General features: G+C 42.3%; 1 protein-coding gene across 6 annotated transcripts in view; it reads left to right on the forward strand.

Moving 5' to 3' along the window:
* The first annotated feature begins 2,183 nt into the window (after positions 1-2,183).
* Positions 2,184-27,463, forward strand: part of fli1 (Fli-1 proto-oncogene, ETS transcription factor) — a 34,497-nt gene continuing 9,217 nt past the window's right edge. Inside the window, exons 1-6 of one of the 6 annotated variants that reach the window (XM_033631212.2) lie at positions 2,184-2,378; positions 4,188-4,299; positions 14,607-14,818; positions 15,140-15,291; positions 16,336-16,539; positions 24,751-24,819. In XM_033631212.2, the coding sequence (XP_033487103.1) occupies positions 4,234-4,299; positions 14,607-14,818; positions 15,140-15,291; positions 16,336-16,539; positions 24,751-24,819 (703 nt within the window). In that variant the 5' untranslated portion in view covers positions 2,184-2,378; positions 4,188-4,233. The other 5 variants (XM_033631211.2, XM_033631213.2, XM_033631214.2 and 2 more) reach the window with 5 other exon arrangements.

Below are 27,463 nucleotides of genomic sequence, written 5' to 3' on the forward strand. Positions count from 1 at the left end.
AAAAGGCCTTGATTGTTTTTGAAAACAGAAAAAACAGACATGGGTCACTGAAAGTGCTTAAATTAATACTTTTTTTGTCAATTAGAAATTCAAGATATTATGCAGCACAGTTAAGAAGTGTTTATACAAACAAGCCTATCTCTTTTTTAATTATTGTGAGCGTCTGTAAAGCCTGCTGCTTTTTATTGTGAAACACTCTCAGCGATTAACCTTGATCCATGTCTCAAAGTGTGCAGTGTTTGGTCCTGGAATTTGGAAGAATTAGGCCTGGAAAGTCATTGAAAAGCCATGGAATTAGGTGTGTAAGATGGTTGCTGCTATCTGAGGTTACACAAGTGCTAATAATGAAACTGCAAATATTAATTAACTTAGTTTAGGTCTAGTACTGCAGCCACACAACAGTGGATGCTATTTTCAAACAGTTATATCCAAATGCCTGACTCTTCTTTGTCTTGTCAGTGCTGATTTTAACAACCCCTGATTTCCGCTCATTCTAAATTCCTTTTACTGAAATAGATCTAACCTAATAAGTGATGCCATCAATGCTTATGGCACATTTAAGAGTGAATTCTGGTGGAAAATCTTGTGAGGTTCCCCTTTAAAAGCTGGCTTTGGGTAAATGGTGACACTTAACTGTGTCTGTGTCCCTTAAAAAAATAGTTTTAATATCAGCTAATATGATACAACATAATATATTTCTTTTCTTTTTTTTCTCGAGCATTTAATAGTCGCTGTTCAAATGTGTTAGAAAACTTCTTCTACTGTATCCTGAGGAAGGCAACACAGCAGGCGCATGAATGCCATTTTTCAGTAAAACGGATGTTGGGATATCCGTCCATTGTTTCGTGCTGGGAACACTATTATCAATGTTGTTGTTTTTAATCATTGCATTAGGAAGCCGTGCCACAAACAGAAGGTCTAGCCGGTGATGAAAGACGACCTTTTTACCAGATGCCCCCCCCCCCCCCCCCCCCGCCCCCCCCCAAACACTGTAAAAAAAAAAAAAAAAAGTGAAGTCAGTCAGTGTAATATTTCTTCTTAGGGCTGTGCTGTTTTTATAAGTGATTGTTTTACATAATGGAGTGTCGTTAGGCTATTTGATTTCTGCCAAACGTTTCCAGACCTTTTTGTTATGGCTTTACCTCAGTGCTTGACAGAAAATATCACATGATACAAAGTAATCATGTGCAAGAAAAATGCATCTTTTTTTTATAGTGGATCCTTGCTACAATAGGCCTAAACCTCACACTGATCTTCTGCATGTCTTGTAGGCTCTCCAATGCAAAGAGAAAAAGTTCCAGGGGCTACTTCTCTGTTTCACTTTGGTTGCTCTGCGTGAAATAGCGACCTTGATGAGGCTATAAAACGCCATGGTTGGGCGACTTTCCTCACCGTGAATTGCCCCACATCCTTTGAGGGCGACTCTTGGTCGAAGATGAGGGCGAGCAATGTAAAGGAAATGAAGTTAGTGAAGTGAGTGGGGTCAACTGAGCAGGAAAAGGCAGAGGAACTCGTGCTGCTGGTTGTATTCCTGCGGGAACTGTCACCATGAGGACAGACAGGAACACGAGTGAACATTGCAGAGAGTGTCCTGAGTGGATGCTGCTGGTGACTATTAAAATGTATTGTGCTGGGTTAAAGTCACTACAAATGTGTGTTTTCATCATCAGTGTAACCGACGGAAATGATGGTTCATTGTGCATGTAGAGGTGTGAATATTAGGGAGATGTGTTTTCTAGAAACGCCTCACATCAAGTTAGATCCTTATGATATGGTATTTGTCAGTTACAGTGTTTTCTGTAAGGGCTCATTTGCAGAAGGAAAGTGATAGAAAGTGCAATCACATTTCTTGGATCAAAATTTGTTTTGCAATAATGTTTGTGGTGCATTTGAGGTTCTCTCACTGTACACAGAGCAGTCTACCCACATACACCACCGCTGCTAAGATTTTTTTTGCAGTGTTGCGCATGAACTTAATCACAAATTAAAGTTAGTAACTGTTTTTTAAAAATCTGCAAAAAAAATCTGAAAATCTATTTTACTTTTTTCCACGCACTTTGCTCCACCAAAAAAACTTTTAAAAGCAGATTTATGACGCTCTTTCTCTCTCTCTGCTTTCCCCTATTTCATGCTTCAGTGGCCTCACACGGCAGGCAAGGGGAGGTTTTCTCTCGCTGCTCATTGGTCGCAGGTCTCCCCATCTCAGCCAACATTTCCATTCATACACCCGGCGCTCCTTTTCAGCCCCTTTTCAAAATAACTCACTGTCATCATCATTGGAAAACGGCGTTGCTTGGACGGGACTAATTATTTAGAAATTGACGGAGGGGTGTTTAGATCGAAAATTAAAGACCAAACAACCGACACACGAACGACAGGTGAGTGAGAAAAATACCGTCGTGTTTGCTCAGGATCTGCTCAGGCAAACTCTGCAGGGTTTGGTGTGCATGCAGGAGGACAGTAAATCATTTCCACTTGTTTTATTGCTTTTGTTTATGCGCAGTCACATTGTAAAAAAAACTATTTGCACCTCAATCGTTTCGGAATGACTCCGATGGTGAAATGAAACTGCAGCCTCCATCTCAGTCAGTCTTGCTGTTAATGTTTGTCTTATTGCATCAGACTTGTTTTGTGAAGTTTTACTTTATTTAAGGTGAGTTATGTGTGAGTTTTGCAATCGAAAATACTGCACTTTTGTCAACTCACCTCTGCAGAATGGCTATCCATGTAGGTGCTTAAGGGTATATGTGAGGAGAAAAAAATGCAGTGCGTATTAGCAGAAAATCAGTTGGCTCTCGTTTATGATGGATAACAGCAAGGTAAGATGCTTAAAATGTAACACTAGAGGGGTCCCGGCCCACGGGGCTGTCTCGGAGGGAGGTTCACGCCGTTATTCACCAGTCCTCCTCTGCTTAATTGGCTGCAGATGCGGTATCCTATGCTCCTTCTACCGCGTAAGAAATTGGATGCATTTGGGGAACTTTATGAGGCGAGCCTTGCATTTGCTGCCTGCAGGAGCCGAGAAGACAAAAAAAAAACATTGGTCCTCTACAAGTATTTAAACCGTGCCACGTTCATATATAACCCCCTCTTCCTTGGCTAATTTATCATGTGGCAGGAATTTAGTGAAAAAAAACGCGCTGCAAAAAAAAAAATAGTAGTGCTATTAAAGTCTTAATCGTGTGTAGGAAGGTAGAAGTCCCTCTGTGTTTTTTAATGTTTCATTTTTCCATTTTTTTGTTGAATTCCGCTGTCAGGTATTGGCTTCAGATCACAAGAACGCGTGATCTGCATCCGCCACTAATTACGCTCAAATGCAGAGTGGGCTCATGATTGTATATTTATAATCCTAGCAGGTCAGAGCACACATGCTACTGAGCAGGAGAATGATGTCCCGTGGGCACTGTTAAGATATGTTGAACTTTAAGTGATGCGTCCTCATTGCCAATATAGAGGTCCATATACGCTCATGTTCTTTATCACAGCCATTTGTGATGGTATATACCACCGCCTTCCTAATAATTGCACAGGGAGGGAAGGGCTAAAGACACCGTCCTCTAAGTGCCCTTTCACCCCAGACTTTGTAAGCTGCACTTATTAAAGCGAAAAGTGTTTCAATATGTGGTAAGCTTTAGGGGAAAACGTGATGGGGGTTGGGATGGGGCCCTCTTCTTCTTCTTCTTCTTCTGCGTCTTGCTGCCCAGCTCCTATTGGGCGACTTGGAGTCATTCATCCATGTTGCCAGTAGGTTAGTAGTGGTGTAGAAGTTGGTGTTGTTAATGTACTGACAGCAGTAATTAAAACCTACCCGTATCTAATACCTGTGACCACTCTGGAGAAAAATGAGGCCGCTATGGATGAATCAAAGGATCATGTGTGCAGTCAGACATACAGGAGGGGGGCATTAAGCAAATTTGACTTGCCCTTTATTTTGGTGGAAGTGGTAACCCATATGTGGAAGTTCACAAAACCCACGGTTGGCTACTTTGTGGGTGTTTGCTGTGCGGCAGGTAGCTGTCAGGTGTTAATTGAGGTCTTGATGACAACAAGGAAATGTATTTAAGAGGTATTTTACGCATACAATTTAAGCAGACTTTCATTAAAATAATACATGTACAAATTAAATTACATATAATAATAATAATAATAATAATAATAATAATAATAATATTTTTTTCTTTTCTTAGGGCCCATTGGACACTGAGCACCCTTGGGCCTGTCTGTCAAGTAGACATGTTTCAAACTGTCCCTGACACGTCGTCTTACGTCAAGGTAAGACACCACCGTCTCTTCGATCAGGTAATGTTGGAGGGACAAACTTTGGGGTCCTTTCATTATTTTTTCAATCAGGTTGTGAGTGTCAAGTGCAACAATTCAGTTTTATTCTGAGTGTTTAAAGCAGTTATAAGTGTATTTTATTATTTGCATTAGACTCAAGTTGAATTAAATGTTTGGGTGATTTTATAAAAGAAAAATAAAAAGGACTTTCTTCTTGCAAAATTATATTACAAGTTCAACACCTGTAGCTTTACGCAGATGCCAGGCTTGTTGCATTTGATTACCACCTTCTTACTTTCTCCTCTAGTTGAGAATGTCTGCATGTTTATGCTGTAAAATCACTTGCTGAAATGTGGCTCTGCTGTGGTCGACCTGAGGTGCCAAACTCGACTTCTGTCGATCTCTTTGTCTTCAAAAAATGCTGCTGTTATGGCTCATTATTATGTCTGACGTCATGAATCTGTCCCCCTGTCTCTCCGCTCCCTCTCCCTCTCTGCAGTCCAGAGAATGTAAATAAAGCAAACAGCGCACATCTGGTTTTCACATTAAAAAAAAAAAAACCTGCATGGCGTCACATATGGCGCAGCGTGAATACCTGCAACTGCTACATATCACAGGCACTGAAACTATTAAATATTTTATATAAAACCATATATGACTACACGGTGTGTAATGTCAAGTTCAATGTGCACTTTTCTCGCAGTTGTGTCAGTTAATTTGGCTGCATGACGTTTACTCACATCCATCATCATAATGCTCTGACTGCTCGGATTGTGCCTCATTAAAATGAGCCATTGTGCAGAGGCGGGCTTTGGTAATATCTTCATAATCAAGGTATTTTTCCAGGGGGTGACTTGTTAATGTTTTGAAGACTTATTTGCCCTTTGAATAAGGGCTCTTTTCATCCAGCCACAGCGTTTGTGCCACTGCAGAGAGACTCGGCGTTTCAGGGGCTCAGAACAATTCCTGATTTGTTGTGAGAGAGTTGAATAGCGCGGAATGTTTGAGGAGAAAATATGCTTTTCAATGCGTCTTTCTGCTCCCTAAAGAAAGTCAGGATGTCAGTGAGGGACAAACAGAGGTATGGAAGGAGTTAACCTTTAATTTGACCGTGTTTGCATCTCACAGCTGCTTTGACTTGCTCGGGAGAGGCACACTAACTTATTTCTGTTTCTTCTGATTCCAATAATGTTATTTTTTTATTATGCCCGGATTCGGGGTTAGCGTGTATGTTTTGCGTGCAAGTGCTGCACTCACTGGCTCACTCACACTCAGGGAGATATTGGTCAGAATGTGGCACGCCTCAATACAAAATTTAAAGAAATATTCCTCATTCAAGCGAATCCACGGCCCAACATTTGGTTTTGTTTGGTTAAGGCCAGGCGAGACTGGAACTCTCCAATAAAAATAAATCTCAAATTAATTATGGCCTAGAGCGAGGGGCCAGACAGTTCGTGCTTATATGTGCTGCAGACTCCACTTTTTGCCCTCAGTATTTTGACTCGGGCTGTCTTTTAGCCGAGGGAGTAGGGATGATGTGAATACAAGTCTGCTGTCTAATAAACAGAGAAGTTAGCAGGCTCATGTTGACTGGGACTATTTCTTTTTTGGAATAACATTCCGCTGAAAAGTTTCTCACAACACTCACTGGAGCAATTTCCCACCTCAGCTCTGATCACATGGATTGCTCATGTGCAGCCTTAAAGACTGCACTATAAAAATATTTTTTAGAAAGTGCAAGGAAAATATCACATGTTTGTTTACCTGTTTTAAGAAAGTGTCAGCACCTTGGCATGAAACAATGCACTCAACACACTGTTAAGATAAAGTGCCTGATTAAAGAAGCCTCTTAAAGTTTATGCCCCCCTTTATATCCCCCCATTTGACAGATTGTTTTCACTTGTTAGGCCTTAAAATGCTTCACTTTGTCTCATTATCCATATACACTGAATCTTTGCGATCTTTCTATATGCTAAGAAAGAAAGGCTGGGCCTAACAATTGCAATGCTGCTGAACATAAACTCTGTATAGTGTCCGCCCACCTCTGGCTGGTTGCCCCAGCGGAGAGACAGAGGAGCTACTGGCTCGTGGTGTAAGGAAGAAATGTCTGGCTGTCTAGTTCCAGCGTCAAGCCAGATGTTCTGTGGTTCACTGTGTAAACCAACTTGCATCTGTTTATTGGCCTTCCAAAATGTTTGTTACCGCTGTATTCATTATGGTCTTGGTAGGTCCTGGACCCCCAGTCTTCCTAATGCGCCCTGTGAGTGGGGTGGCAGGTATTTTAATGCAGAGAGGCAGAGATCTTGTCTGAGGCGAGCTGCTGGCGAGATGGTGTTTGATTAGAAAATCAGACTTCTCAGGGAAAAACATGAGGGTTTTGTGTCATTTGAAAAGCATCCTGGAAATTTGCAGGAGTGTTTCATAACACTGCATTTAAATTATTTACTCAACCAAAACTAAGTTTGGAAGTTAAAACCTGATGACATAAATCCAAAGACGCACATTATGGTATATAACTAAGAAAGAATGGGGTGTTTTTAAGAGATGTGGTTCTATTACAGGTCATAAATCCCTGTATGGTGAATCACCAGCTTGAGGGCACATCTTAAACACCTCTTTAATTTGCCACCAGTTTCCCTAAAATAAAATGCATATATGAAAACCTCAGACACTGGAATGTATAGAGAGAGAGGGAGAAAAAAAAGAAACCAAACCAGTCACTGAAGAGTTAAACAAGGTGTCTCCCTTAATTACACGAGTCTGAACTGGCCTCAGGCAGGAGAAGCCTTGACCCTTAGCAGGATCCAGATGTGGTGGTCCCTAGGGTGGGGGCCCTCAGCCCCACCAGACCCCCAAGTCGAAAGCAGACAGGCCGGCCCTGCTGTCAGTCGCTGCGGCGGCGCAGTTTCTGTTTGGCCACTTTCATGACAGCACTTCAACACTGCAAGAAATATTCACCATCACCAAGGGCGTAGGTTTTGATTCAACATTTGGGGGGGACATAGAAGAATTTGGGAGTTTTGGGGTTCCTCCATCAAGAAATCATGAGAACAAACACTAAATTTCCTGCAATCTGGTGAATTTTACGCATCATATTTTGCATTTTCTACATTAATTTATCATGTAAATGTCTTTAATTTCATCTGCTACCATCACGTTTTTATGGGGGTACATGTTCTAAATATATTGAGGGGTGCATGCCCCCTGCCTTCTCCAGAAATCCTCATCTATTGTCATCGCCATTTCAATTAAATTATATTCTAAACATGACAAATACTGGTAGTATCATGCAAAGTAAAGTCGTTTCTGATCAAATGATTTTCTCAATACTGCTGGAATGATCGGTATTACTCTGAGGAAGGCTACTCAAGCTTGATAAAAATCTTTGAAACAATTGACATAATACAATCTGGGTTAAAGTAGATTTGCTTCAAATCTCTAAATCTAACTTGATAACCAGATTTGTTTTATTTGTCTTCAAGAAAAAATGACACTGAAATGCAGAATGTGCTGTAAAAAAATGGAAGTTTCTTGCAGTGTTATTGGTCTGCTCACGTTCAGAGCTGGCTCCATGTCCCGCATCTGCACTGAAATTATGCTTGAATTGATGAGGGCAATTTCATAGGGCAGACGAAAAGAAAAAAAACTATGTGGGGGTGGGGATTAGGGGATTTCTTTCTTTCTTTTCTTTTTTTAGAGCTCGAGCGAGTAGGAGGAAAGGAGTGAATAACAATAGCAAACTCAATAATGAAACCGATAACAAAAATAATAATATTTATTTTCTGCAGTCCTCCTTTTCAAATGTGGCTTTGTTGACGCAGGCTGCGTTTCATCCATTCAGTCCTGCGCGGAACAGCAGACGCACACGTGTAGAGCAGACCCTCAGACTGTAGTGCGGTTAGGAGCTGAATGCTTGGCTTTTATTAATGGTGTCTCAGGAAAACTTCACAGAGAACTGTAACAAAAAAGACAAGGTTGCAACAGCTCCTGCCATAGGTGTTCAGGTTTCTCTCCTGCTCTGATTTAGAGCTCCATCAGCAAGTCCGAGAGAAACATCTGTCCACATTCAAAGATAAACTTTATTTCACGTATCACTTTCACTATGAAATATAGGATAAAAGAGAGAATAGGCTGATTTACAGAGTGATGGAGGCATGGCCAGATGCAAGCCCGAAGTGTGTAGGCGTGAACCAAAAGCGCTCTAAAACACTGGATCACATAACTTAAGAGTGTCCTGCGACAAAGCTCAGACCCGAAAACCCTCAGTTAAATGTGTGCAGAAATATTCATAAATCGGACAAATAGTAAACTCTTCCACGCCATCTGTGACACTACTGGGAAAGCAAAACACACAAGCCTATTCTACAACAGGCTACACAGCAATGGCTGTGCACAACGCAGGCAGTCATCCTGTAAATATTTCCGAGCAGAAAAACATAACAGTGGAGCGAACACTCAATTGTTTTCCCTGCTTATCTCTCTGGGACAGTATCCTGCTTTTTTGAAGGCAGGGCTTTCGGTGACACACAGCTTCCTTCGCAACCTTCTCAACAGTGGTGACTTCACTTCCCAAATTTAGAGGAAAGAAAAAACTCAATCCGGTAAAAGTGTCTCTTTCTCTCCGCCACATACCGGGGGCTGGAATTAATTCAGGAGCGTGTCATGTTTGGGATATTGTCGGGGTCCGCTGAAAATTGCGCAAAATGGACGGAACTATTAAGGTAAGGGTGGAGAACGGGGTGTATGAGTTTGTGGGAGACTGCTTTTTCGGAGTTGCGCCTCCTTTTTTTAAGCAATGGGTTGAAATGCCCCTGTGTGTCGGTCTGTGAGCTGGGACCTCCAATCTGACGACGATGAGCGGCTTTTTTCTCTCGGTCTGAACGCGGTAACCAGATTTCCTTCTTTTTCCCCTTTCTTTGAAAGAATCCACTCTCTTTTTTTTTTCAATAAGCCGCCTGGTTGTGAGGACACGCTACGGTGTGGATTCAAGGCTAAATCAGAGTCACGCTTTGGATTTTGTGGACCAAGCGCACAATTACGCACGTCTGGAAAGGCAAAAAGGAGTGGCTTTTTATTTCAAACAACCAGCTGTTGTAACTTGTATATAGGTATAGGTAATCCACGAGTTCAACGTTTTTGGTTTAGTCTGGGCAGCGGGGATTGAGCAATAGCCCATGACTGGATGTACCGCTGGATACGATGTGTCGAGCTGCGCAACAGCAGTGTGGCACATCGCCCGGCTCGGTCCGAAGATCCTGTCGTGGGTCAAAAAGTATGGTGGTTTGGTATTTACACAAGAAATGATATCTCTGTCTTTCATCGTTGCTGTTGGTTATTGTAACGTCTCTCCCTCCGTCGCACAGAGAGTTTTGTCAAAGTGTAAGAAAAGCTGTCATTTAGTAACTTCATGCGGTAACTGCTCAGTTTGCAACACTTAAAACCCACAGACTTCACAATGATACCTTGGCTCGCTTTTTGTGTAGTTACACAACTATTTTGAAACGGTATGTTGGTAGTCAAGAGCGCTGGTCTACATTAGCTTTGGCTACTGGCTCCCGACAGTCAAATTCCAGATGCATTATGGCTGCAGCCACCAGATGTTGAATGGCAAGTCCCTGTTAGTTCACCCTGCGACGCGTTCAGTCTGTGTCCTCCGGTTAACAAGTGTAAGCTCGGAACAATGCAGCGTCTGCATTTGCTCTTATTGTTGCTGAAAAGTAAAACGACATGTTTTCTTTTGGAAATTTAAAGTGGCGGGTTTGTGGCGGCTGGGTGTGGTGTGAGTTTGGGGAGAGTGTAAACGTTGGCCAGACTAAAAAATGTCAGGCTGCATATAGTCACTTAAATCCCGTCATTCAGCGCTCACAGCGCTGTGATTGTTTTGTTATATATCGGGGATGAAAGCCACGCTGCAGGAGGACATTAATGTCCCAGCCTGGATGTTTTTAACAAAGCAAGAAGTTTTGACAATTAATGTAATCATAATTGAATCCTTGGGTGTAAATGACTGGCTGCTAGCTGCATTCATGCTCGGTAAAAGAAAGGAAGGGCTCTCTAGCCATGAGAGCTTCCTGCTGCACACAATCTTTTCCTGACAGGTTTCCTCTTCCTCCTTAAACAAAAGACAGGAATGCCCCCCTCTGGGTGGCTCCTAATGGCTGTGTGTGAACGCCAAACAATCACACGTGTAGTCTGGATGTGGAGCTATTGCATGAATCCAGTGTGCTCCAGACGCGTCGTGACGCATTTGGAGAGATAGACGTGGTTGATGTAAACAGAACAGAGGTGGCTCCCAGCAGGTGTCACACTCACACAATGCTTATAATAGTGCCTGTAGTTTAACAGCTGAGTTATGTTTTAATTGATGTTTTTTCCCCTTGGCTGTACAGAAAGATATATTACAAAAATAGAATTTGGATCCTCCTTATGCTTTCAAAAATGTTTTTAAAAACTAAATAATGTTTTTTTAGGCAGAATTTTCAGGGTGTATGTTTAGATATGGTCCTCTGGGGGGAATTAATCTAGATTGTTTAAGAGTGGAGAGTTATCTGTGGACATTGTGAGACAGACAGAAAACAGAGAGACAGAGTGTAACTGTGTAGCTCTCGCGGGCAGCATGTGTGTGTTCCCTGCAGATACTGGAAAGAAAACATAGGCAGTGGTCTGTCATCCTTTCAGCTTCTCTTCACGAGAGTGGTGTGATCCTATTTTTAAAAACCCTCTGCAATCTTGATAGGCACACACCACTTGCCAATCATGGTTTCTATTGCACAGGCTGATATGTCACTGTAAATATAACGTGCAACAGTCTTAATAGCTCAGTAAGTCCTTATCGGGCTGTAATGAGACATTCCCTCACTCTTCTACACTTTATCATCCGCAGACGAGCTGGTGTGCTCTGCTCAGATAGTGAGTCCTGCTGCCAAATTTCAGACTATGATGGATCCACTGATGAAATCACTGGAAAATCTAATTCTGGCGAGATGGTTAAATGCTCTGGAGAGGTTCAGCTTCTTTTTTTTTATCCACCCATTAACCTGAGGAGCAGTGCCTTATTGAAGTGGTACATATAAAAGTTGTTAAAAGACAAAGTTGACTAACTGAAGACAAATTAAACAAGATATTCCTCTTGTTTAAGAATAAGTTTGGCTTTTCAATCCATTCCTCACATTAATACAGTTAAACAGAAGTTAGGTGCCTTTTATTCCAGGGTGTCTGCAAGCTGTCAACTCTTTGTATCTACACTTTATGTTGTGTGGACACAGACAGTAGTGGGTCTGTGGTATTACAACAGAGGGCACTATAGTGCAACTACAAATTAAAACCTTTTTTTTCCACTGCAAAGGTCGCCATAACCTGAGATGATACACAGCAAAGGCCTCACATGCCACTTTCTTACATCAGTTTTTATGCACAGCGTCTGCGATGGTTTCAAATATTATTTAGAGTGATTTCAACTTTAGTAATTAAGGAAATGTGCAGATTGAGTGGCTGCTAATCAGCACCAAAGTATGCATGGTTCAATATTAGGACAATTCTTACTATAGAGATAATCCTGTTATTTATAATGAAATAAATGTATATGCAATTCTATTCATATTTCTTGTTTGAGAACTCAGATTTACTCAAAGCATGCAGCATCATTTCTTCTCTTTACATAGATAATTTCAAAGTTAAATCAAGAGTCATTTGGTTTGTGTTTATAGTGTATGAAGCAGCTATATCTGCTGTAAAGATAGCCAGGCTGTGATTATTGTATTTAAAGGAAATTAAATGTTAACTTAAAGGAAAGTCAGTCAAAATGGAGTTGGTGAAAGAGCATTCTTGCCGTTCATGGTGACCGTAGTGTTTTAGTGTATGCGCACATTGTCACAGTCAACCTCTAGCTGTATAAATGAAACCTTGTGCCACAACAGAGACATTTATCATCCAAATAGGGATAAGTGAAAATGCTCAACTTGCATGAAATGTCTTTGAATGGAATGATACTGAAGTTATGTGAGATCACGAGGATTTAGCTTTCATAAAAGCAACATTCTAGAGAATGCAAACGGCTACATGTTGGAAATACTGATCAATGAATATCAAGTAGCATTTTCCCCCTGAAGCAGATATGTGGCATTTTGGAATGAAATAATTCAGTCCTGGGGAATTAGACACGTCTCGGTCTAAGCTGTGCCATCAGATCCTATCAGATCCAGATGTGCATCAGACCCGAGCCTAATCCCCAGCAGAAGCATATGACTGTAACGATTTCACTTGATATTCTGACTTGCTTATTGTTTTTTTCTTTATTTGTTTGTTTGATTGTTGTTCACAATGATGGATGGAGCAATTATAACAAAGCCTGACTGCCATTGTGTGCCAGCTGAACGTTGCCTGGCAGCGCTCTGAGATGGTGACATTGCCCGACTCTGTTCACTGTCCAACACTAAGCTGTGACATCTGTGTGTTAAAATGTAACTCACCAGGTACACAACCCATGCTTTACTTTCAAGACATTACACGTGGAGCATGTTGGAAACCACGTAATATCTTGGCCAGCCGCGAGTTTCTGCGTTTGTTTTCTTTAATAAACTTACATTGCTCCAGCTGAGCCACAGCAGAGGGGTCAGTGTAGCCGTGACCCCCCCTGCTTCTGTTGGGTCTTCAGCTGTGGAGGGAAGCCTGACGCTCAGACAAGACAGACACATCAGGGCATGACGGGGGACTTTTAGGTCTAATGAAGGAAGATGATAGGTGAGAGAAAATCATCACACAAACAGGAATATGGAAAATTTAGTGCAGAATATTTTCATTACAGTCAACGAGAGAATCTGAGACGCTATTTTCAGTTTTATTTGTGAACCTGTGGGTCATTACTGGTGGAACCGCTGTGCGTGTTGACTGATAATGTCAGTAACCTAGTGCCCTGTTGGCGCCCAAGCCTTCAACTCTGTCTTACTCCACTGCGGGCATGTTTGAAGTCACCCTAACATCAACAGGAAGCTACAGTTGCTACGTGGGCTGTGTACACAAACTACTTAGGATGCCAGACTGCGATATAACCCATAACTGCACATAATTGCTGTAAACAAAAAAATACACAAGAGATTGAAAATTTGACATCACAAGTTTCCGGGTAGTGTCAAATGAAAGACTGGAGTTGCATCTGCTCATGTTTGAGCATTTGTTTTTATAATTCTTTATACAATGACTATGTCTCACCACTTGAAATGGTTTGGACATTTTGGAGAATACGCCTTTTTGCTTTCTTACCAAGAGTCTGTAAAATATTAAACTACAGCCACCAGATGGTTAGCTTAGCATAGGGAAACAGCCCTGTGTTGATATAATATGATAATGTGTTAATTAGTGAGTTTTAGAGCTGTTGGTAGGTGTATTTTGTTCCAGTTGGATGGAGCCAGGTTAGCTGTTTCCACCTGCCTCCAGGCTTTATGCTAAGCTAAGCTAACCATTTGCCGGCTGTAGTCTTACTTGAAAGGAATGACCTACCCTCCCAAATAGCCACTTGTATATCAGATTCTCACCCCTCGTTATGTTAAAGAAAACTTTGTGAGAAAGTTTTCGATGAATTAAATATCACAATCTCTCAAAATACTCCTGCAGTATAATCTCATTTATCTAGTTGTATGCTCAGTGCTTCCTAAACAGGCGACTCTTTCTGATGGCAAACTGAATGGAAAGTGAAACTTTATCTATGCTCTCTTCAGAGCCAGACTCCATTGATGAAAACAGTAATTTTACCTCACTGAACACAGGAGCTGCCGGTGTACCTCTGCCTCAATCAGCCAATTTGTTTCTGCTACTGTGTGACTTTGGCGTTTCAAAGGGTGCATTCAGATTCATCAAAGTCACACAATAGCACCAACAAACCACTGATGGAGGCAGTGGTAAACCAGCAGGTCCTGTGTTTTAGTGAGGTAAAATTGATGTTTTTGTCAATGGAGTCTGGCTCTGGCTGGAGATTATACTTCACACGTTGTGTGAGAGTGTTTTGATATAGTTTTACTGTTGTTAAAAGTGGTAGTGTATGAATTAAAGTTATCAAGGACAAGGACTCACAAATCTAGCATAATACAGGGTGAGTAATTGAAATACAAACGGTCATTTGGAGGGTGAAGTGCTCCTATAAAGCGACACTTAAGTGTGGTATGAATCTTCTTATCTAACTCCCTGAAACAAAGCAAATAAGCCTATTTCCCAAAATATCAAATTAGGCTATTTCTTAAAAATGTATTTTAGTTAGGATGGCCTATGTACGATTTATTCGGAGTTTGCTCGCATTACCAATTTGCGTACCAATTATTCACTCCTTCCACCTACAGGAGGCGCTATCAGTGGTGAGTGAAGACCAGTCCCTATTTGAGCCTCCGTACGCTGCTGCTGCCCCTCTCCCCAAGACAGATATGACTGCATCTGGCACACAGGACTACGGCCAGACCCACAAAATCAACCCCTTGCCCCCACAGCAGGAGTGGATCAACCAACCAGTGCGGGTCAACGTCAAGAGAGAATATGAGCACATGAATGGATCCAGGTATGGCATGACAACCACTTCCTGTCTCTTGTATTTTTTTAGTGTTCAGTCAGTTTTTATGTATCGTTTTTAGGTGTATTAGACATTTAGTGTTTATCACTACAGCTGCTCCTATAAATGTTGTCATTTGTCTTTCAACAAAATGTTTCTTTACCACATCTGACTTTCACTTTTTGCCTGTAATGCTAGATAAACTTGGCCAGCGCAGGGCTTGAAAATCCCCTGCCAAAGTCAATGAGTGGAAAAGAAAACCAACAACACCCAATTTATCTGCTGATAATATTTTTACAACTTTCTTGTATGTGTGTGTTTGTGCAGCAGGGAGTCTCCAGTGGACTGCAGTGTGGGTAAATGCAATAAGCTTGTGGGGGGTACCGACGGGTCTCAGATGAACTATGGAACCTACATGGATGAGAAGAATGCCCCTCCCCCAAACATGACCACCAATGAGCGGAGAGTCATTGTACCAGCAGGTATGTAATAATAATGAGCAAACATATCTGACATGAGATGGAGGAGGTGGATAAGGTTGAGTGTGTCGTAAAACAGTGTATCTGAATATTTACTGCATATTTATACAGGTGCTAATTGTCCTAGGTGTTTCTTTGTGCTGCTGCTGTTGCGATTACAGACAGAATCACTGTTCTGTTTTGGTATAATTTTGCCAATGCTGTAAATTTTTTATGAGTCCCATTTCTATTTAGCTGGTTTGTGGGGTAAAGCATTGTTCCAACGTTTTACATCACTCATGGGAGCACAGCTGAATGCGTGCAGGTAGTGATGTCTGTTTTCCTGCCAGACCTTTATATTTCTTCACTGTTTACACAATTCTGAACTTTCAGAATGTGAAATAACACAGTTCACAGACTAACAAGTGCAGTTTCGGGGTTAGAGCCTTTAGAAAAGCAATTTTAACACGTAAGTAGATTACGTTGTTACACGTAAGCCGGAGAGCCAAAGAGAATGACTGTACTTTCCAAAAAATGAGCACATGTAACTCATTTAATTAAAATCGAATGGAACCTTGGTGAAGTTTCCATTTTAAAGGCTATTCAAGTGTTAGCTAAACTGGTGCAAATGTCCACTCATCTATTAACCTAATGGAGCTCCACATTGAGGCCACTCCTTAACCACAAGCGGTAAGTTTAGGGTTTGGTTTCCAGATTGGCTATGCAGTGTATTAGACTTGTGTCAAGTAGTACTTTCAAATACAATGCAAAATAAACTACACTGTTTGAATCACATGGAGGAATTTCAGAGTGAATTCTCTCTGAATGATAACACGAGTCATCTGGTAAATCCTATTCATGTGGTTAAAACAAAACAAAAAATATTTACGAGTAGCTGAAAGAGGTCTGCCACTGAAACAAAATTCTGTTTCCAATTTGTTCACTACCCCCCTCCTTTTACCTGAGTCAGATACAAGGCTCTCCCAGCCGTCGTCCCTGCGTCTTTCCAGAAACTATTCTTATGGAGACAATAAACTTCCTCTCTCTTACTCTTCTATCTTCCTTCAGACCCCTCATTGTGGACCCAGGACCATGTGCGCCAGTGGCTAGAGTGGGCCATCAAGGAGTACGGCCTGTTAGAGATTGACACAGCCATGTTTCAGAACACAGACGGCAAAGAGCTCTGCAAAATGGGCAAGGACGACTTCCTCCGGCTCACCACCATGTACAACGCCGAAGTGCTTCTCTCTCATCTCAATTACCTCAGGGAAAGTGAGTACACTTTTTTTTTGCAATTTTAAGGATTAACAGAGCAGTGTGTGTAAGATTTAGGGGGATTTAGTGGCATCTAGTGGTGAGGATTGCACATTGCAACCAGCTGAAACTTCTCCCAGTTAGAATTCTTTCAGAGTTCATTATTCGGGAGGTTTTTACTGGAGGTCTCCTCCTCTCCAAAACAAATGGACCAGGTGGTTGAAATAGTAAAAACACAGAAAATAAAGCAATTTCACATTACAAATCCAACGCTACTCAACTCGTCAGAGACTGTTAGCATAGCATCTTGCTAATGTGTGCTCACCCTTTGCCTCTGATAACTTAAGATCCAGGTGTTCCGCGGAGGTCTCCTCCTGTCTAATGCAAAGGAACCTGGTGATTTATGCTGGTTTAAACACTGAATGATAATAATAATTCTTCTGATGCTGCTTATTGTGTAAGGTAACAGAAACATGGCAATCCTTATATTCAGGTGATTATACACGAAAGGAAACATACATATATTCTCATATTTTATTCCATTTCTGACAGTATATCCCCTTAAACCCTATGTACTGGATCTGTAAGAAACAAAAAGGTGAATCAGCTGGGTTAGTGGATGAAAATTAATTAATGGGTTATTCGAACAAATTGCCAGCCAGCAATGGTTTTTTGAATTGCCAAAAAAATCCCATCTTCCGGTTCCAAATGTCTAGAATATTGGTTATATTTGGATTTTTTTACATTAAAATGACAGTACGAGGAACATAATTTTAGTGAAGTGCACTCTTGTTGAACATCCTGCTGTTTGTGCTTAAGTCAAAGTCTGCACTGGCTTCCATCTGTGCCAAAGAATGGAAGTGAAAATCAACTTTTAGTCGAGACACAAGCCTCTTTTCATACACTTTTCTCTACTTCTGGATGAGAAGTGCAAGTGAAAAAATGCCAAACCCGGGCAAACAACATGACACTTTCTTTTTTGTCACCGCACTATACTCATATTACTGTCAATAAACAATGAAATTGCTTTTACTGGAAACTCATTTCTCCATAATGGCTACCCAGCTTTAAGCAGAGCTGTGGAAACCGAGGGGGTTTCTCTCCCTCCTCGAGATAACCATCGACTACATCCCCCCTCTTGACTTTGCTGCGCCTTATACCACATGGTCCAGAAAGATGAAGCCCAGGTGCATTGCCTCAGGAATCACGCTAGGCCCGTGTGTTCAGCACAGCAAAGAAAGTTGATCTGCAATTTGCAATGGAGGCAACTAAATTTGAGCCTCTTACCTTTGAAGAGTTCCTCGGCGCAATCCTGCTTCATATGTTTCGGCGGGGAAACAAAGCCAGTTTTCTGAGACAGTATGCAAATTACATTTTGATATAAGATATAACATCTGGCATGGCTGCTGCTCTGAATACACAGTGAGCGTCTGGTTCAGACAATACGTACGTCTACTGTTTACTGTAAGGAACAGCGGATCAGGAACAATGTGATTGTTTGCATATGGAGAACAGTTTGTCCCTTCTTTGAATTCTTTGCATTCTGTACTTTAAAATAGTTAGAGCTGCTTCTGCTGCGGCTGCAGAATATCATGACACCACGTTGGGTGGAGTGACTGATGGCTCAACTAAATTTAACATTACTCCCAAAAAGTTGCGATGGGCCTCCGCGTGATGTAATGGGAACTGTATTTTGTGGGTGTCAACAGTTTTCTCTGAGCACGGCGTCTGGGCAGAGAGAGATGCTTGTCATGAGTATAACAGCCTCATTGTGCAGCGCTGCAGCGGGTGGATCTGTCTGACCGCCACTGGGCACACTCCGCAGAGCAGTTTTCATTATGGCCACTGGCTGCGCGACTTAGCCACGGCTTAGGCGTGCTGCACCGCGACTCTGCCCATTGCTGCCCTTTTTTTGATTTAGACCTTGTGTGTTTTGGAGACAGAGGAGATGTCTCGGGAATCCTCTCCACTTGCCAGTTGAAATTGCTTTGGATCCGTTCCCAACAATCAAAAAGATGAATGCTACCGTCCCGTGCCTGGACTGACTGACCTGTTTCAGCTCTCTGAGAAGCGAGCAGTATGCGATATTGACACTGGGAGCCTAAGGGCAAGAGGAACCATGTTAGTAAATGAACGTCTAAGGAAGACTGAGAAGGAGGAGGAAGAAGGTTGAGGCTTTATGCAGACCCTGCAGGGTTGATGATTTGGAAACTAAAGCCGCTCTTTCGTTTCCCCCCGCAGCACAAACAAACACAATCATAGACGAAGAGTAACCCCGTCCAGAAAATAGACCTCTGGCTTCACTCACGAGAGTTGGAGCTGAGCCGAGCTTCCAGAATACAGAAAAAGAGAGAGCGAGGGAAAGACTGAGCCAAGCCCTGGAAGTATTAGTGATTACAGGTCATATGATGTCTTCCTCCAACCCCATTCACCACTCTTATTACCCCCCATTCTTCTCCAAAAAAACAAGACGGTCCAAGGGGCTACTGCAATCATTTCATACACATCTGTGTGCATCATGTGTGTGCTTGGTTCTGTTTATTGAACCTCTGATTAACATTCCTCAGAGTCATTAAGCCCTGTACGTACACTCGGCACGGGGCAGGGACACACTTCCCCACCCTACAGCCATACCATAACAAAACATTCCTGCCACGTCATGCGCAGAAATATCACTCAGACACCCACAATGGTGCAACCGCGGGCACAATCTGAACATCTGTCTGGCTACCCAGCTGTTTGCAGTAACAAGGGTAGTTGCCCATGCATTATTTTGGCCTCATTGTTGGTCACTTATCCAGATTTTTATAAGTAATGGCCGCCCGCACCCCAATGTGCTTTCAATTTGGGGTGCAATTTGAGAATTTGTTCAAATTAGTCTGTCAGGGAGGGACCGCGGACTGTTTGCTTTATCGCACCCATGTAGGTCGGTTTGATACCACATGTGCTGGAAACGGAGCGGAGCAAGAAACCTCAGACAACGAGAGGCTGTATCCTCCGACACACAGAGATGTGAGAAGAGACAGGAAAAAATGAAAGGGGAGTTAGAAGGGAAAGAGCACAGAGAACTGAGAGCATGTCTGCTGTGGATCGAAAGAAACATAACAGCAGAACGTGGATGAGGACGTATATCCTTGACTGATAGATTTTACAGTAGTTATTTGAGGACATGGGCAAGAGGGTGTGAGCAAGAGAAACAATTAAAGACAGCGAGTGTGAGGTTGAAAAAAGAAGTCGGAGGGGGTGAACTACTTTTTAAAAGTGCGTGGAAACGGTCAGAGGCAGTCATGATTGAGTGTCGTTGGAGAATAGCAATAGTTCTGTTTCCCAGCTGTCGCCGTTGCTTGTGTGTCTGGATGGATTTACAGTGAGGGAGTCAAGACAGAGAAAGAGAGAGGGAGAGAGTGATAAGTCTGGGCTTCTGCACTGCTGCTGCTCGCTCCAGAGTGGGGGACATTCTCGAGCCCTCAATAGTTTATACAGACCATAAACATCTGGGCTCGAAGGCTGAGTAGGGAAAAAGGAGGTCTGGAGAGTTCGCTCACTCTCTCTCTCTCTCTCTCTCTCTCTCTGTCTCTCTCTCTCTCTGTCTCTCTCTCTCTCTGTCTCCCTCTCGCTTTTCTCCCCTCACAACATTTTTATTGAGCTCCCCTTGCATTAGTTCCTTCTATTGGCAGATTATCACTGGTGCACAGGGGCTCAACAGTCTGGCTCTGCGCCCTTTACTGTTAGCCGTCTGCTGTTAGCCACCATTATGGAGCAGTCTGTGGCTGCTTATGTGACTACTGGGGTTCAGGCACTTAGCACTACAGGAATTTATGTACATATCACATTAGCATAAGTGGAGGTGGATAATAAGCGGTTGCTATTCATGTAAACACTGAGATGAGCTCAGCTGTAATTGAAGATTCTGTAGCTGCTCAGAGGTGCATAATGACTGCACTCGCAACCCAAACGCTAGTTAAGAATGTTGATATGGGGCAATTCTGTGACATGTTGAAGTTCAGTCAGTCTGCCAATTCTCACTCCCAGGGCATCAAAATACGCCACCCCCGTGTCACTATAAAGATGGACTATTTAGCGTCTGTATGCGAGGCACTGTGCTTTCAACAAACTCCAATGTCATTATTACACATTCAGAGAAACGGGCATAGATTTAAGAGAGCAAAAGTCCAACAAGGAGCTCTACCCAGTAGACTGGTGTTTGTGTGCTGTGTGAAACTAAAAGTAAACAATGATTTATTTTGTTGCATTGGTCATTAGTCACAAGAGCTGACTCACCGAGTAACATCAACAACGATCTTTATCTCGCCCTTACTAAGTAGTTATGTTGCCTGAACCCAACCGTCGACCCCCTCTGAGTCAAGATCTGCTGACCTTCTGCATCAAAAAACAATGCAAAAGCTGCCCCTGCCAACATTATAGTAACGCTGGAGACGAGATCACATTGTTTTTATCGTTAATCCCAAAGTTTTGTGAAAATTCTCTCTACACACCATTCAAACGTTCGATTTTGGAGTGCTGCGTCCAAACATTTGTGTAACTTTAGGAAACTGACAATCTGAAATTTACACCCACTTCATGCAGCGATTAGTCTTAGCCTATTTTTTGAGGTGGGAGAGGCAGCAGGGTTTGGCCTCTTTTTTCATTCTTCAGATAACTATTTCTGGGACTTTCCTGAGCATTAGCTTAGACAGTAAAACACACTTGGCCAGAGTTAGGGAGATTTCAATTATGGTCCTTATTAGATCATCAAAAACAACGTTGAACACACACATTGTTGATCGACCCTCCGCCGCAGCTTCCCCACTAAAAAGATTTGTTGAGCTCTAACGTCATCACTCTACTTTGTCCTGTCATTTTAGTAATAGAAACAAACAATCCATAATGTCGTTCTCTGGTGTGGGCGAAGAAGAATGAGAAGAATTAAAATACGTATTGGATAGCTCTACGCAGCAAGATTTATGTCCAATGCCAACATTTGGTGCCAATGCAGGAAGCAAGGCAGGAGGCAAAGCAAAGGTCATGGTGTGAGACAAGTGTGTAGCGTCCAGTCTAAATGAATATTTGCTTTAAAGCCAACAAACACTCAAACAAATCACAGCCTTTCCTTAACCTTACCACCTTACCAAAGTTTTGTGCCAAAACAAAACCAAACCTTAACTATGGTGGTGGCAGATTAGAGTGTAAGGGATTCTGGCTCTGAACTCTGAAACGTTTTGATACTTTGGAATTTTGTGGGTCGGTGTGTTCGCTGTCTTACTGGGTGTTTATTGAGAGATGGATACCAGTTTGATCCCCCCTGAGTTCATTGGATATTTCAGCCTAGCACAGGGACTGGAGGTAGCCTTTGTAGCTGGTCTGCTAACATGGAGGTGGTACGCCTACATTTACCCTAGTTTTGTTTGGCGGTTGGAGGTTTTCCCATTTGTGACCTTGGTGTTCCATACATTACTCCACGGCTCAGTCACATTTCGCTTGACTTTCTCTTCTTTTCTTTTTTTTTAACTCATTAGCAGTTTACTTCTTAAAAGGTTTTCTTGTTTTGATTGTCTGCCTGGGGTGTGAGCGTCTTCTCCTGTAGGGTAATCAGTGGTTTAGTGGACGTTGATGAGATGGATGTTCTACTAGGATAATGGGTAGCTTATAGAGGAGGAAGTGGGTGTATTATCCTATATATTCCAATGGCTATTTGGCTTATAGGTGGGTATACTGTAAATGGCCAGAACAAAAGAAGTGGATATACCCCATATACCTGCACATACCCTCCACTACTGAGGATAATCAATGTTTAAATCTATTTCCCTGGTCTGTGCTTGTGCATGAAGCTCACAGTTCGTACAGCAAAGAAGACAACAAGCTGCTGAAACACAGCTGGACACAGTCTGTGGAAATACTGGATTTAAATGTTTGTATCACTTGGGCAAAGATTTACTCATTTGAGTTATTCGTAAAGTAGTGTAAGTTCAAAACAAATAATCAATTCAGTTTTTAAGTAACTTCCCCAACGCTGCTGACAAACAGTGCCGCTTTGACAGCAGGGGCGTCAGCTGAAACGCTCATGGGTTGTTTTGGAAGGCAGTGACAAATAATCATCTTTGGTTTGGATGACTTGCTGGAAATATCACTCGTGCACTATGAAAGGCAGGCGGTGGTGCTACTAAGTGCAGCTTTATCCTATAGAGCTAAAAGGATGACTTGCTGTTGGCTGGAGCCTGTTTGCCCCCCTTTAAGGTGGCAAGATGCCTGAAACTGTGTGACTGGGACCCTCAGTTTGTTGACAAAGCCCAGACCACATGTTTGAGGCAATGGTATCATATGGCTCTGCAGAATAAACAGCAGGGGCCCGACGGAGGTCAATCACAATGCTGAACGAGCCCTTAAAGATCTCACTATTATGGGCGGGCAAAAACTGGAGGACAGGGCCTTTTGAAATAGCCATCAGTCATAGGAAGGGGAGAAAAGAAAATTGTTTGTGGAGGTTATGTAATCTAACAGACTCTGAGCAGATGTGACTAGAGAGGGAGAGAGAAAGTGAGGGTCTTAAAGACTGAACACTGGCCAGTCCTCCCACTGTGCTGTCAGATTACCGGGACATGTTTGTTTTCTGCAAGAGGAAGAAGCCGTCCAAATAAATAGGCACCAGAGCCAAGACTCCCTCCACGAAACTGTCAGCTGTGGTGTCTCTCCCTCTCTGCACTGCTCCCTCACTAACTCTCACTCTCTGTCGTACAGCAGCCCTGAATTTCTCTGTGGGATGGTTTGAGGTTTTCTCAGCAATGCTGCCTGTTTGCCTGTCTGGGTCAGCCCACATATGTGGCACACAGCAGGAAAAGGGTTAACAGCCCCTTCCTCCTCCCTGCTTTCCTTCTCCTTCTTTTTTCTGTCTGTCTGTTCATCTTTCTCTTACACGTTCTCCCTCATTCCAAAGCGTTTGGTGGCTCGCTTGCCCCTGTGCGCTTACACTCTGCGTGTGGAATTATTTTTGTACGGGGAGCTGCGTTTGATTGCTGTGCAGGGACCCTGCCTCATACAATGGCTCCCCTGTTCTGAGGCCCCCAGGTTTCTAAACTAGACCCAGAGCCTTGGGGGTGCCGTGGAGTAGGTAGAACCAGGAGGGGTGGGGTGTTGGGAGGTTAGAATACATTTGTGGAGCACCCCGCTCTTCCCCCCTCTAGCCACCCCCTAAAAAAACAGACCCCTAGTCTGCCACCATGGGCCCCTTCATCCCCCCCAACCCCTACACTAGCAGCACAGCCAGTTAGGTAGAGATCTTGCATCCAATCTTAAGAAAAGCACATCACAAACTTAATTCTGCCTTGGAGTTTTTCTGTTATTTTGCCTCATTCAGAAAAGCTATCTTCCTTACTCAGCAGCTCTCCACAGCCATCTTAGCGCTAAATCTTAACGCTCCCCGTGCAGTAGCCGCTCTTGTGTTTTCTCTGTGCATTTTTGGCTCTGTTTTTCCACTCGCTGATTTATGCCTGGGGGCAGCTAAAATTAAGAGAGCATTTTGGTGCCGCCCAGGGTGCCTGTGTAAGTGGAGGAATGCAGCACAGAGTTCTGCTCCATAAGGTGAAATGAATAGGCGGCCATATGCAGACTCTTGCCTCTCTGACTTTATTATTCAGGAGTTGGGTTTGCAGTTAAAATGCTGACAGGCTACGGGTTGTTTTCCTCTTACATTTCAAAGACTGACCGTGTGCTGAATTTAGTTTATTTCGGACTAGATTTATGTGTCATGAATTATTTTCCTTCTGAGGTGATTTTTTTTTTTAGGACAAAACATGAATACAATTCAAGAAATGAAAAGGGCTCTGTTGTGCTGCCTCACAGTAAATGAGCTGAGCCTTTTACTGCCACCTGGTGGCCATTGTTACATCCTTTGAGCTTGGTCACAGAGTCCAGGGTAGAGGTGCACTAGGGTTACTCTGAATTACAATTACAGCTAATTTATCATGATTAATATGCAAAGTAACACCTATAAATATTCTGCAAGATCTCTTATTCTAAACAAAACACTAATGTGAATCCAAATACTGATGCTGATCCCTATAAGTGCAGTCATGTATAATGTGTACTGGACGCAATCTATGAAAATGAGCATACCTCTTATCCAGGTTTTTATATACTGGTTTTGGGTGTATTATTGTGTTTATGCATTACAGGACTGTTGGATGAGATATTGTTTAACCTTACTATGCTCTCTTTTGTGTCATTTTATTACAGGTAGCTCATCATTATCCTACAACACACCATCTCACACAGACCCATCCCCACGCCTGGCTGCCAAAGAGGGTAGGAACATTTGTTTAAACTTCTCTGTGCTTCATCCTAATATCTATCTGTGTATGTGTCTGTTTATTTTGTATTAAGGGAGCAACAAAACACACCCTAAGACAAAGAGACGAATGGAAGGCAAAAACAAAGAAAAACAGACAAGAATTTAAAGACCATAAAATGACAGATTCTGCGCCACAGTACCTGCCACCTTCAGACGAGCAGATACGCACAGATCTAGCACGCACACATCCAAAGCACATGCAGTCACTGAGTGCCTCTGACAAAGCTCTGTGCAGGTGCACCTTTTGTGTGGTTGAAATAATATGAGCCAAGCTGCTACAGCAGGCCGGGCTATTCAGAGCCGCTACCTGAATGCTGTGACGACACGTAGTAGCTCAGAGGGGTGGTGTCAGAATAGAGGCGTATTAATAACAAGACAAAAGTGGCAGCAGGGGCAAGAACAGATAGTTAATGTGGCGATTGTGGGAAAGAAGTGGGATGTAAGACGTGTGAATGAGGTTGTTCGTTAGAGCGACAGACATCAGGGACAGGTGCTGAAGCAAGTACGTGTACGGTAGACGTGGCAGAAGAGCTTGATTGGCTACTTCAGACCAGACTGGAGTGGAAAAAAATGTGTGTGTGGGTCTCTTCTGTGTAGAGTGGCTGTATAGTGTATGCTGGATGAACTTTTGTCATTGTATTGAACTTGCCACCTCTGTTCAGTTTGTCCTTTTAGACATTTTGCACTATAAAAACCATCTTTAGGAGTTACACTGTTTTTATGTGATAAATGTCACTATACATTTCTGAAATTTGGTTATGAAATAAGCAATGTAGTATACAAAATATTCTATTTTTCAAACAGGAGGAAAAATGTGTGGATTAGTTATGGTTATTTCATTTGTTTTAAACATAAATCAAATACTCAAAAAATTAATTGAATGTATTTTTTTATTTTAGTCATTTTATTTTATTTTTAATTTAATTTAATTTAATTTAATTTATTGTATTTCTTTTTTTTAAATTGTATTTATTTCTTTATTTTATTTTATTCATTTATTTATTTATTTATTTATTATTTCTTTCTCAAAAGGCACAAATAGGAAGAATAGGTACCAGCTGACCTTATCTTGACTTTTGTCATGGTTGATGAGAGCATAAAAGCAGCATTAAAATGGACTATTTGTTTGTGTTGTTATCACGTGAGCTGCATGCTGATTGCTTCTCAGAAGGACCTTACCATTACCGGATCAAATTTGCTTGTTCAGTCTATGTTTTCAGAGAGAAATCTGTAGTAAAGTGTAAATACAGCGGTCAAATGAGACCTGTTGCAGTGTTGGTAATGTTGTACCAGTAGAATCTGTGCAAAAGCAAAGCTGAGTTTCTAAGAACAACGCCCACTGCAGCTCTGGATGATTGCCTCTTTCCTCTGGATACCTTTTCACTCTACAAACATTATTTTGTGCTGACACAACACCAGCAAGGCGAAGGCTGCAGTGTGCATCTGTATCGCAAAAAAAAAGTTACACATCCTTTACATCGGCTATACGGTGTCACCACCAGAGACAGGAGAAAGGACTGCAATAACAGTGATAGCCGTGCTCACAGGATGAGGGGCCCTATCAAGGCAGGAGGAGAGGAAACACAACGTCTGATAAGTGTCCGAAAATGCCCTCTGCCTCTCTCTATCTGCCTCAGTGGTGAGCGTTAGCAGGCCGCGTACTTGTTCTCGCCCTGGCTTCAATACCAATAGACCAATGGGCAGGCCAGATAAGATTCTGCTCAGTCACCCCCGACCCTGGTCTTCCTGGTTCTCAGAGCCAGGTATTTGGACTGGCAGGAATACAGGGTCACTCCCTTCAACAGTATTTCCCTTTCACAAGAGGTGACTTCTATTATGGGCTCCTGTAACACTGACTGTGCCTCTAGTCTTGTCCCATGATCGCAGTCAATGAACGGCGGGGTGACTTTCGAAGAATTGGGAGGTGAGACTGATTGAAATTAATCACTTTGTTGTGAAATATTTGTTTTTGCCCATAAGTGTAGATTTCAAGGGGGACGCAGGGGACCACCCCCTAGCCATTAAAGTAGCAAGGGTCTTTTATTTTGACAAAATTAAAGACATATCCATCATAAATAAATGCAGAAAAGGAACAAATTAAGGCACAAAAAAAGGAAATTAAGCGTTTCACATACACCCACATGCATGCACCCCCTTTGTTTGCACCCTAAAATGCTAACCCCGTTAAATGTAACTTTCATGCAAAACAATATGAACAGGTGAGACAAGATGAAAAGGAAACACATCAGAGTTGGAGCTGGTAGTTTATGACTCAACAATAAAAACAGTCTTGCTTCAGGAGAAGCCTTTATCAACATTTTCCCAGATCCACACCGCCAGATGTTCAAGTTCATATTGCCTTTCGAGAACAGTCAAATACCATACAGGCTCTTTGGGGTAGAGTAAGCACGAGCATGCAGCAGGAGACAACCCTTAATCTGCTCCAGACTCTGTGGTGTAAAATGCAATGTTATGAATAAAAGAGAGCATATAAAACACGGAATGCAGCAGCTATGAAAGGATGTGTGTGTATGTGTGTCTGTGTATATTTAAAGTCTGTGTCTAGTATTTGCCTGTGGATAGGCATGTCTGTGTGTG

Source organism: Epinephelus lanceolatus, chromosome 4, assembly GCF_041903045.1.
Source record: "Epinephelus lanceolatus isolate andai-2023 chromosome 4, ASM4190304v1, whole genome shotgun sequence".
Classification (NCBI taxonomy): Eukaryota; Metazoa; Chordata; class Actinopteri; order Perciformes; family Serranidae; genus Epinephelus; species Epinephelus lanceolatus.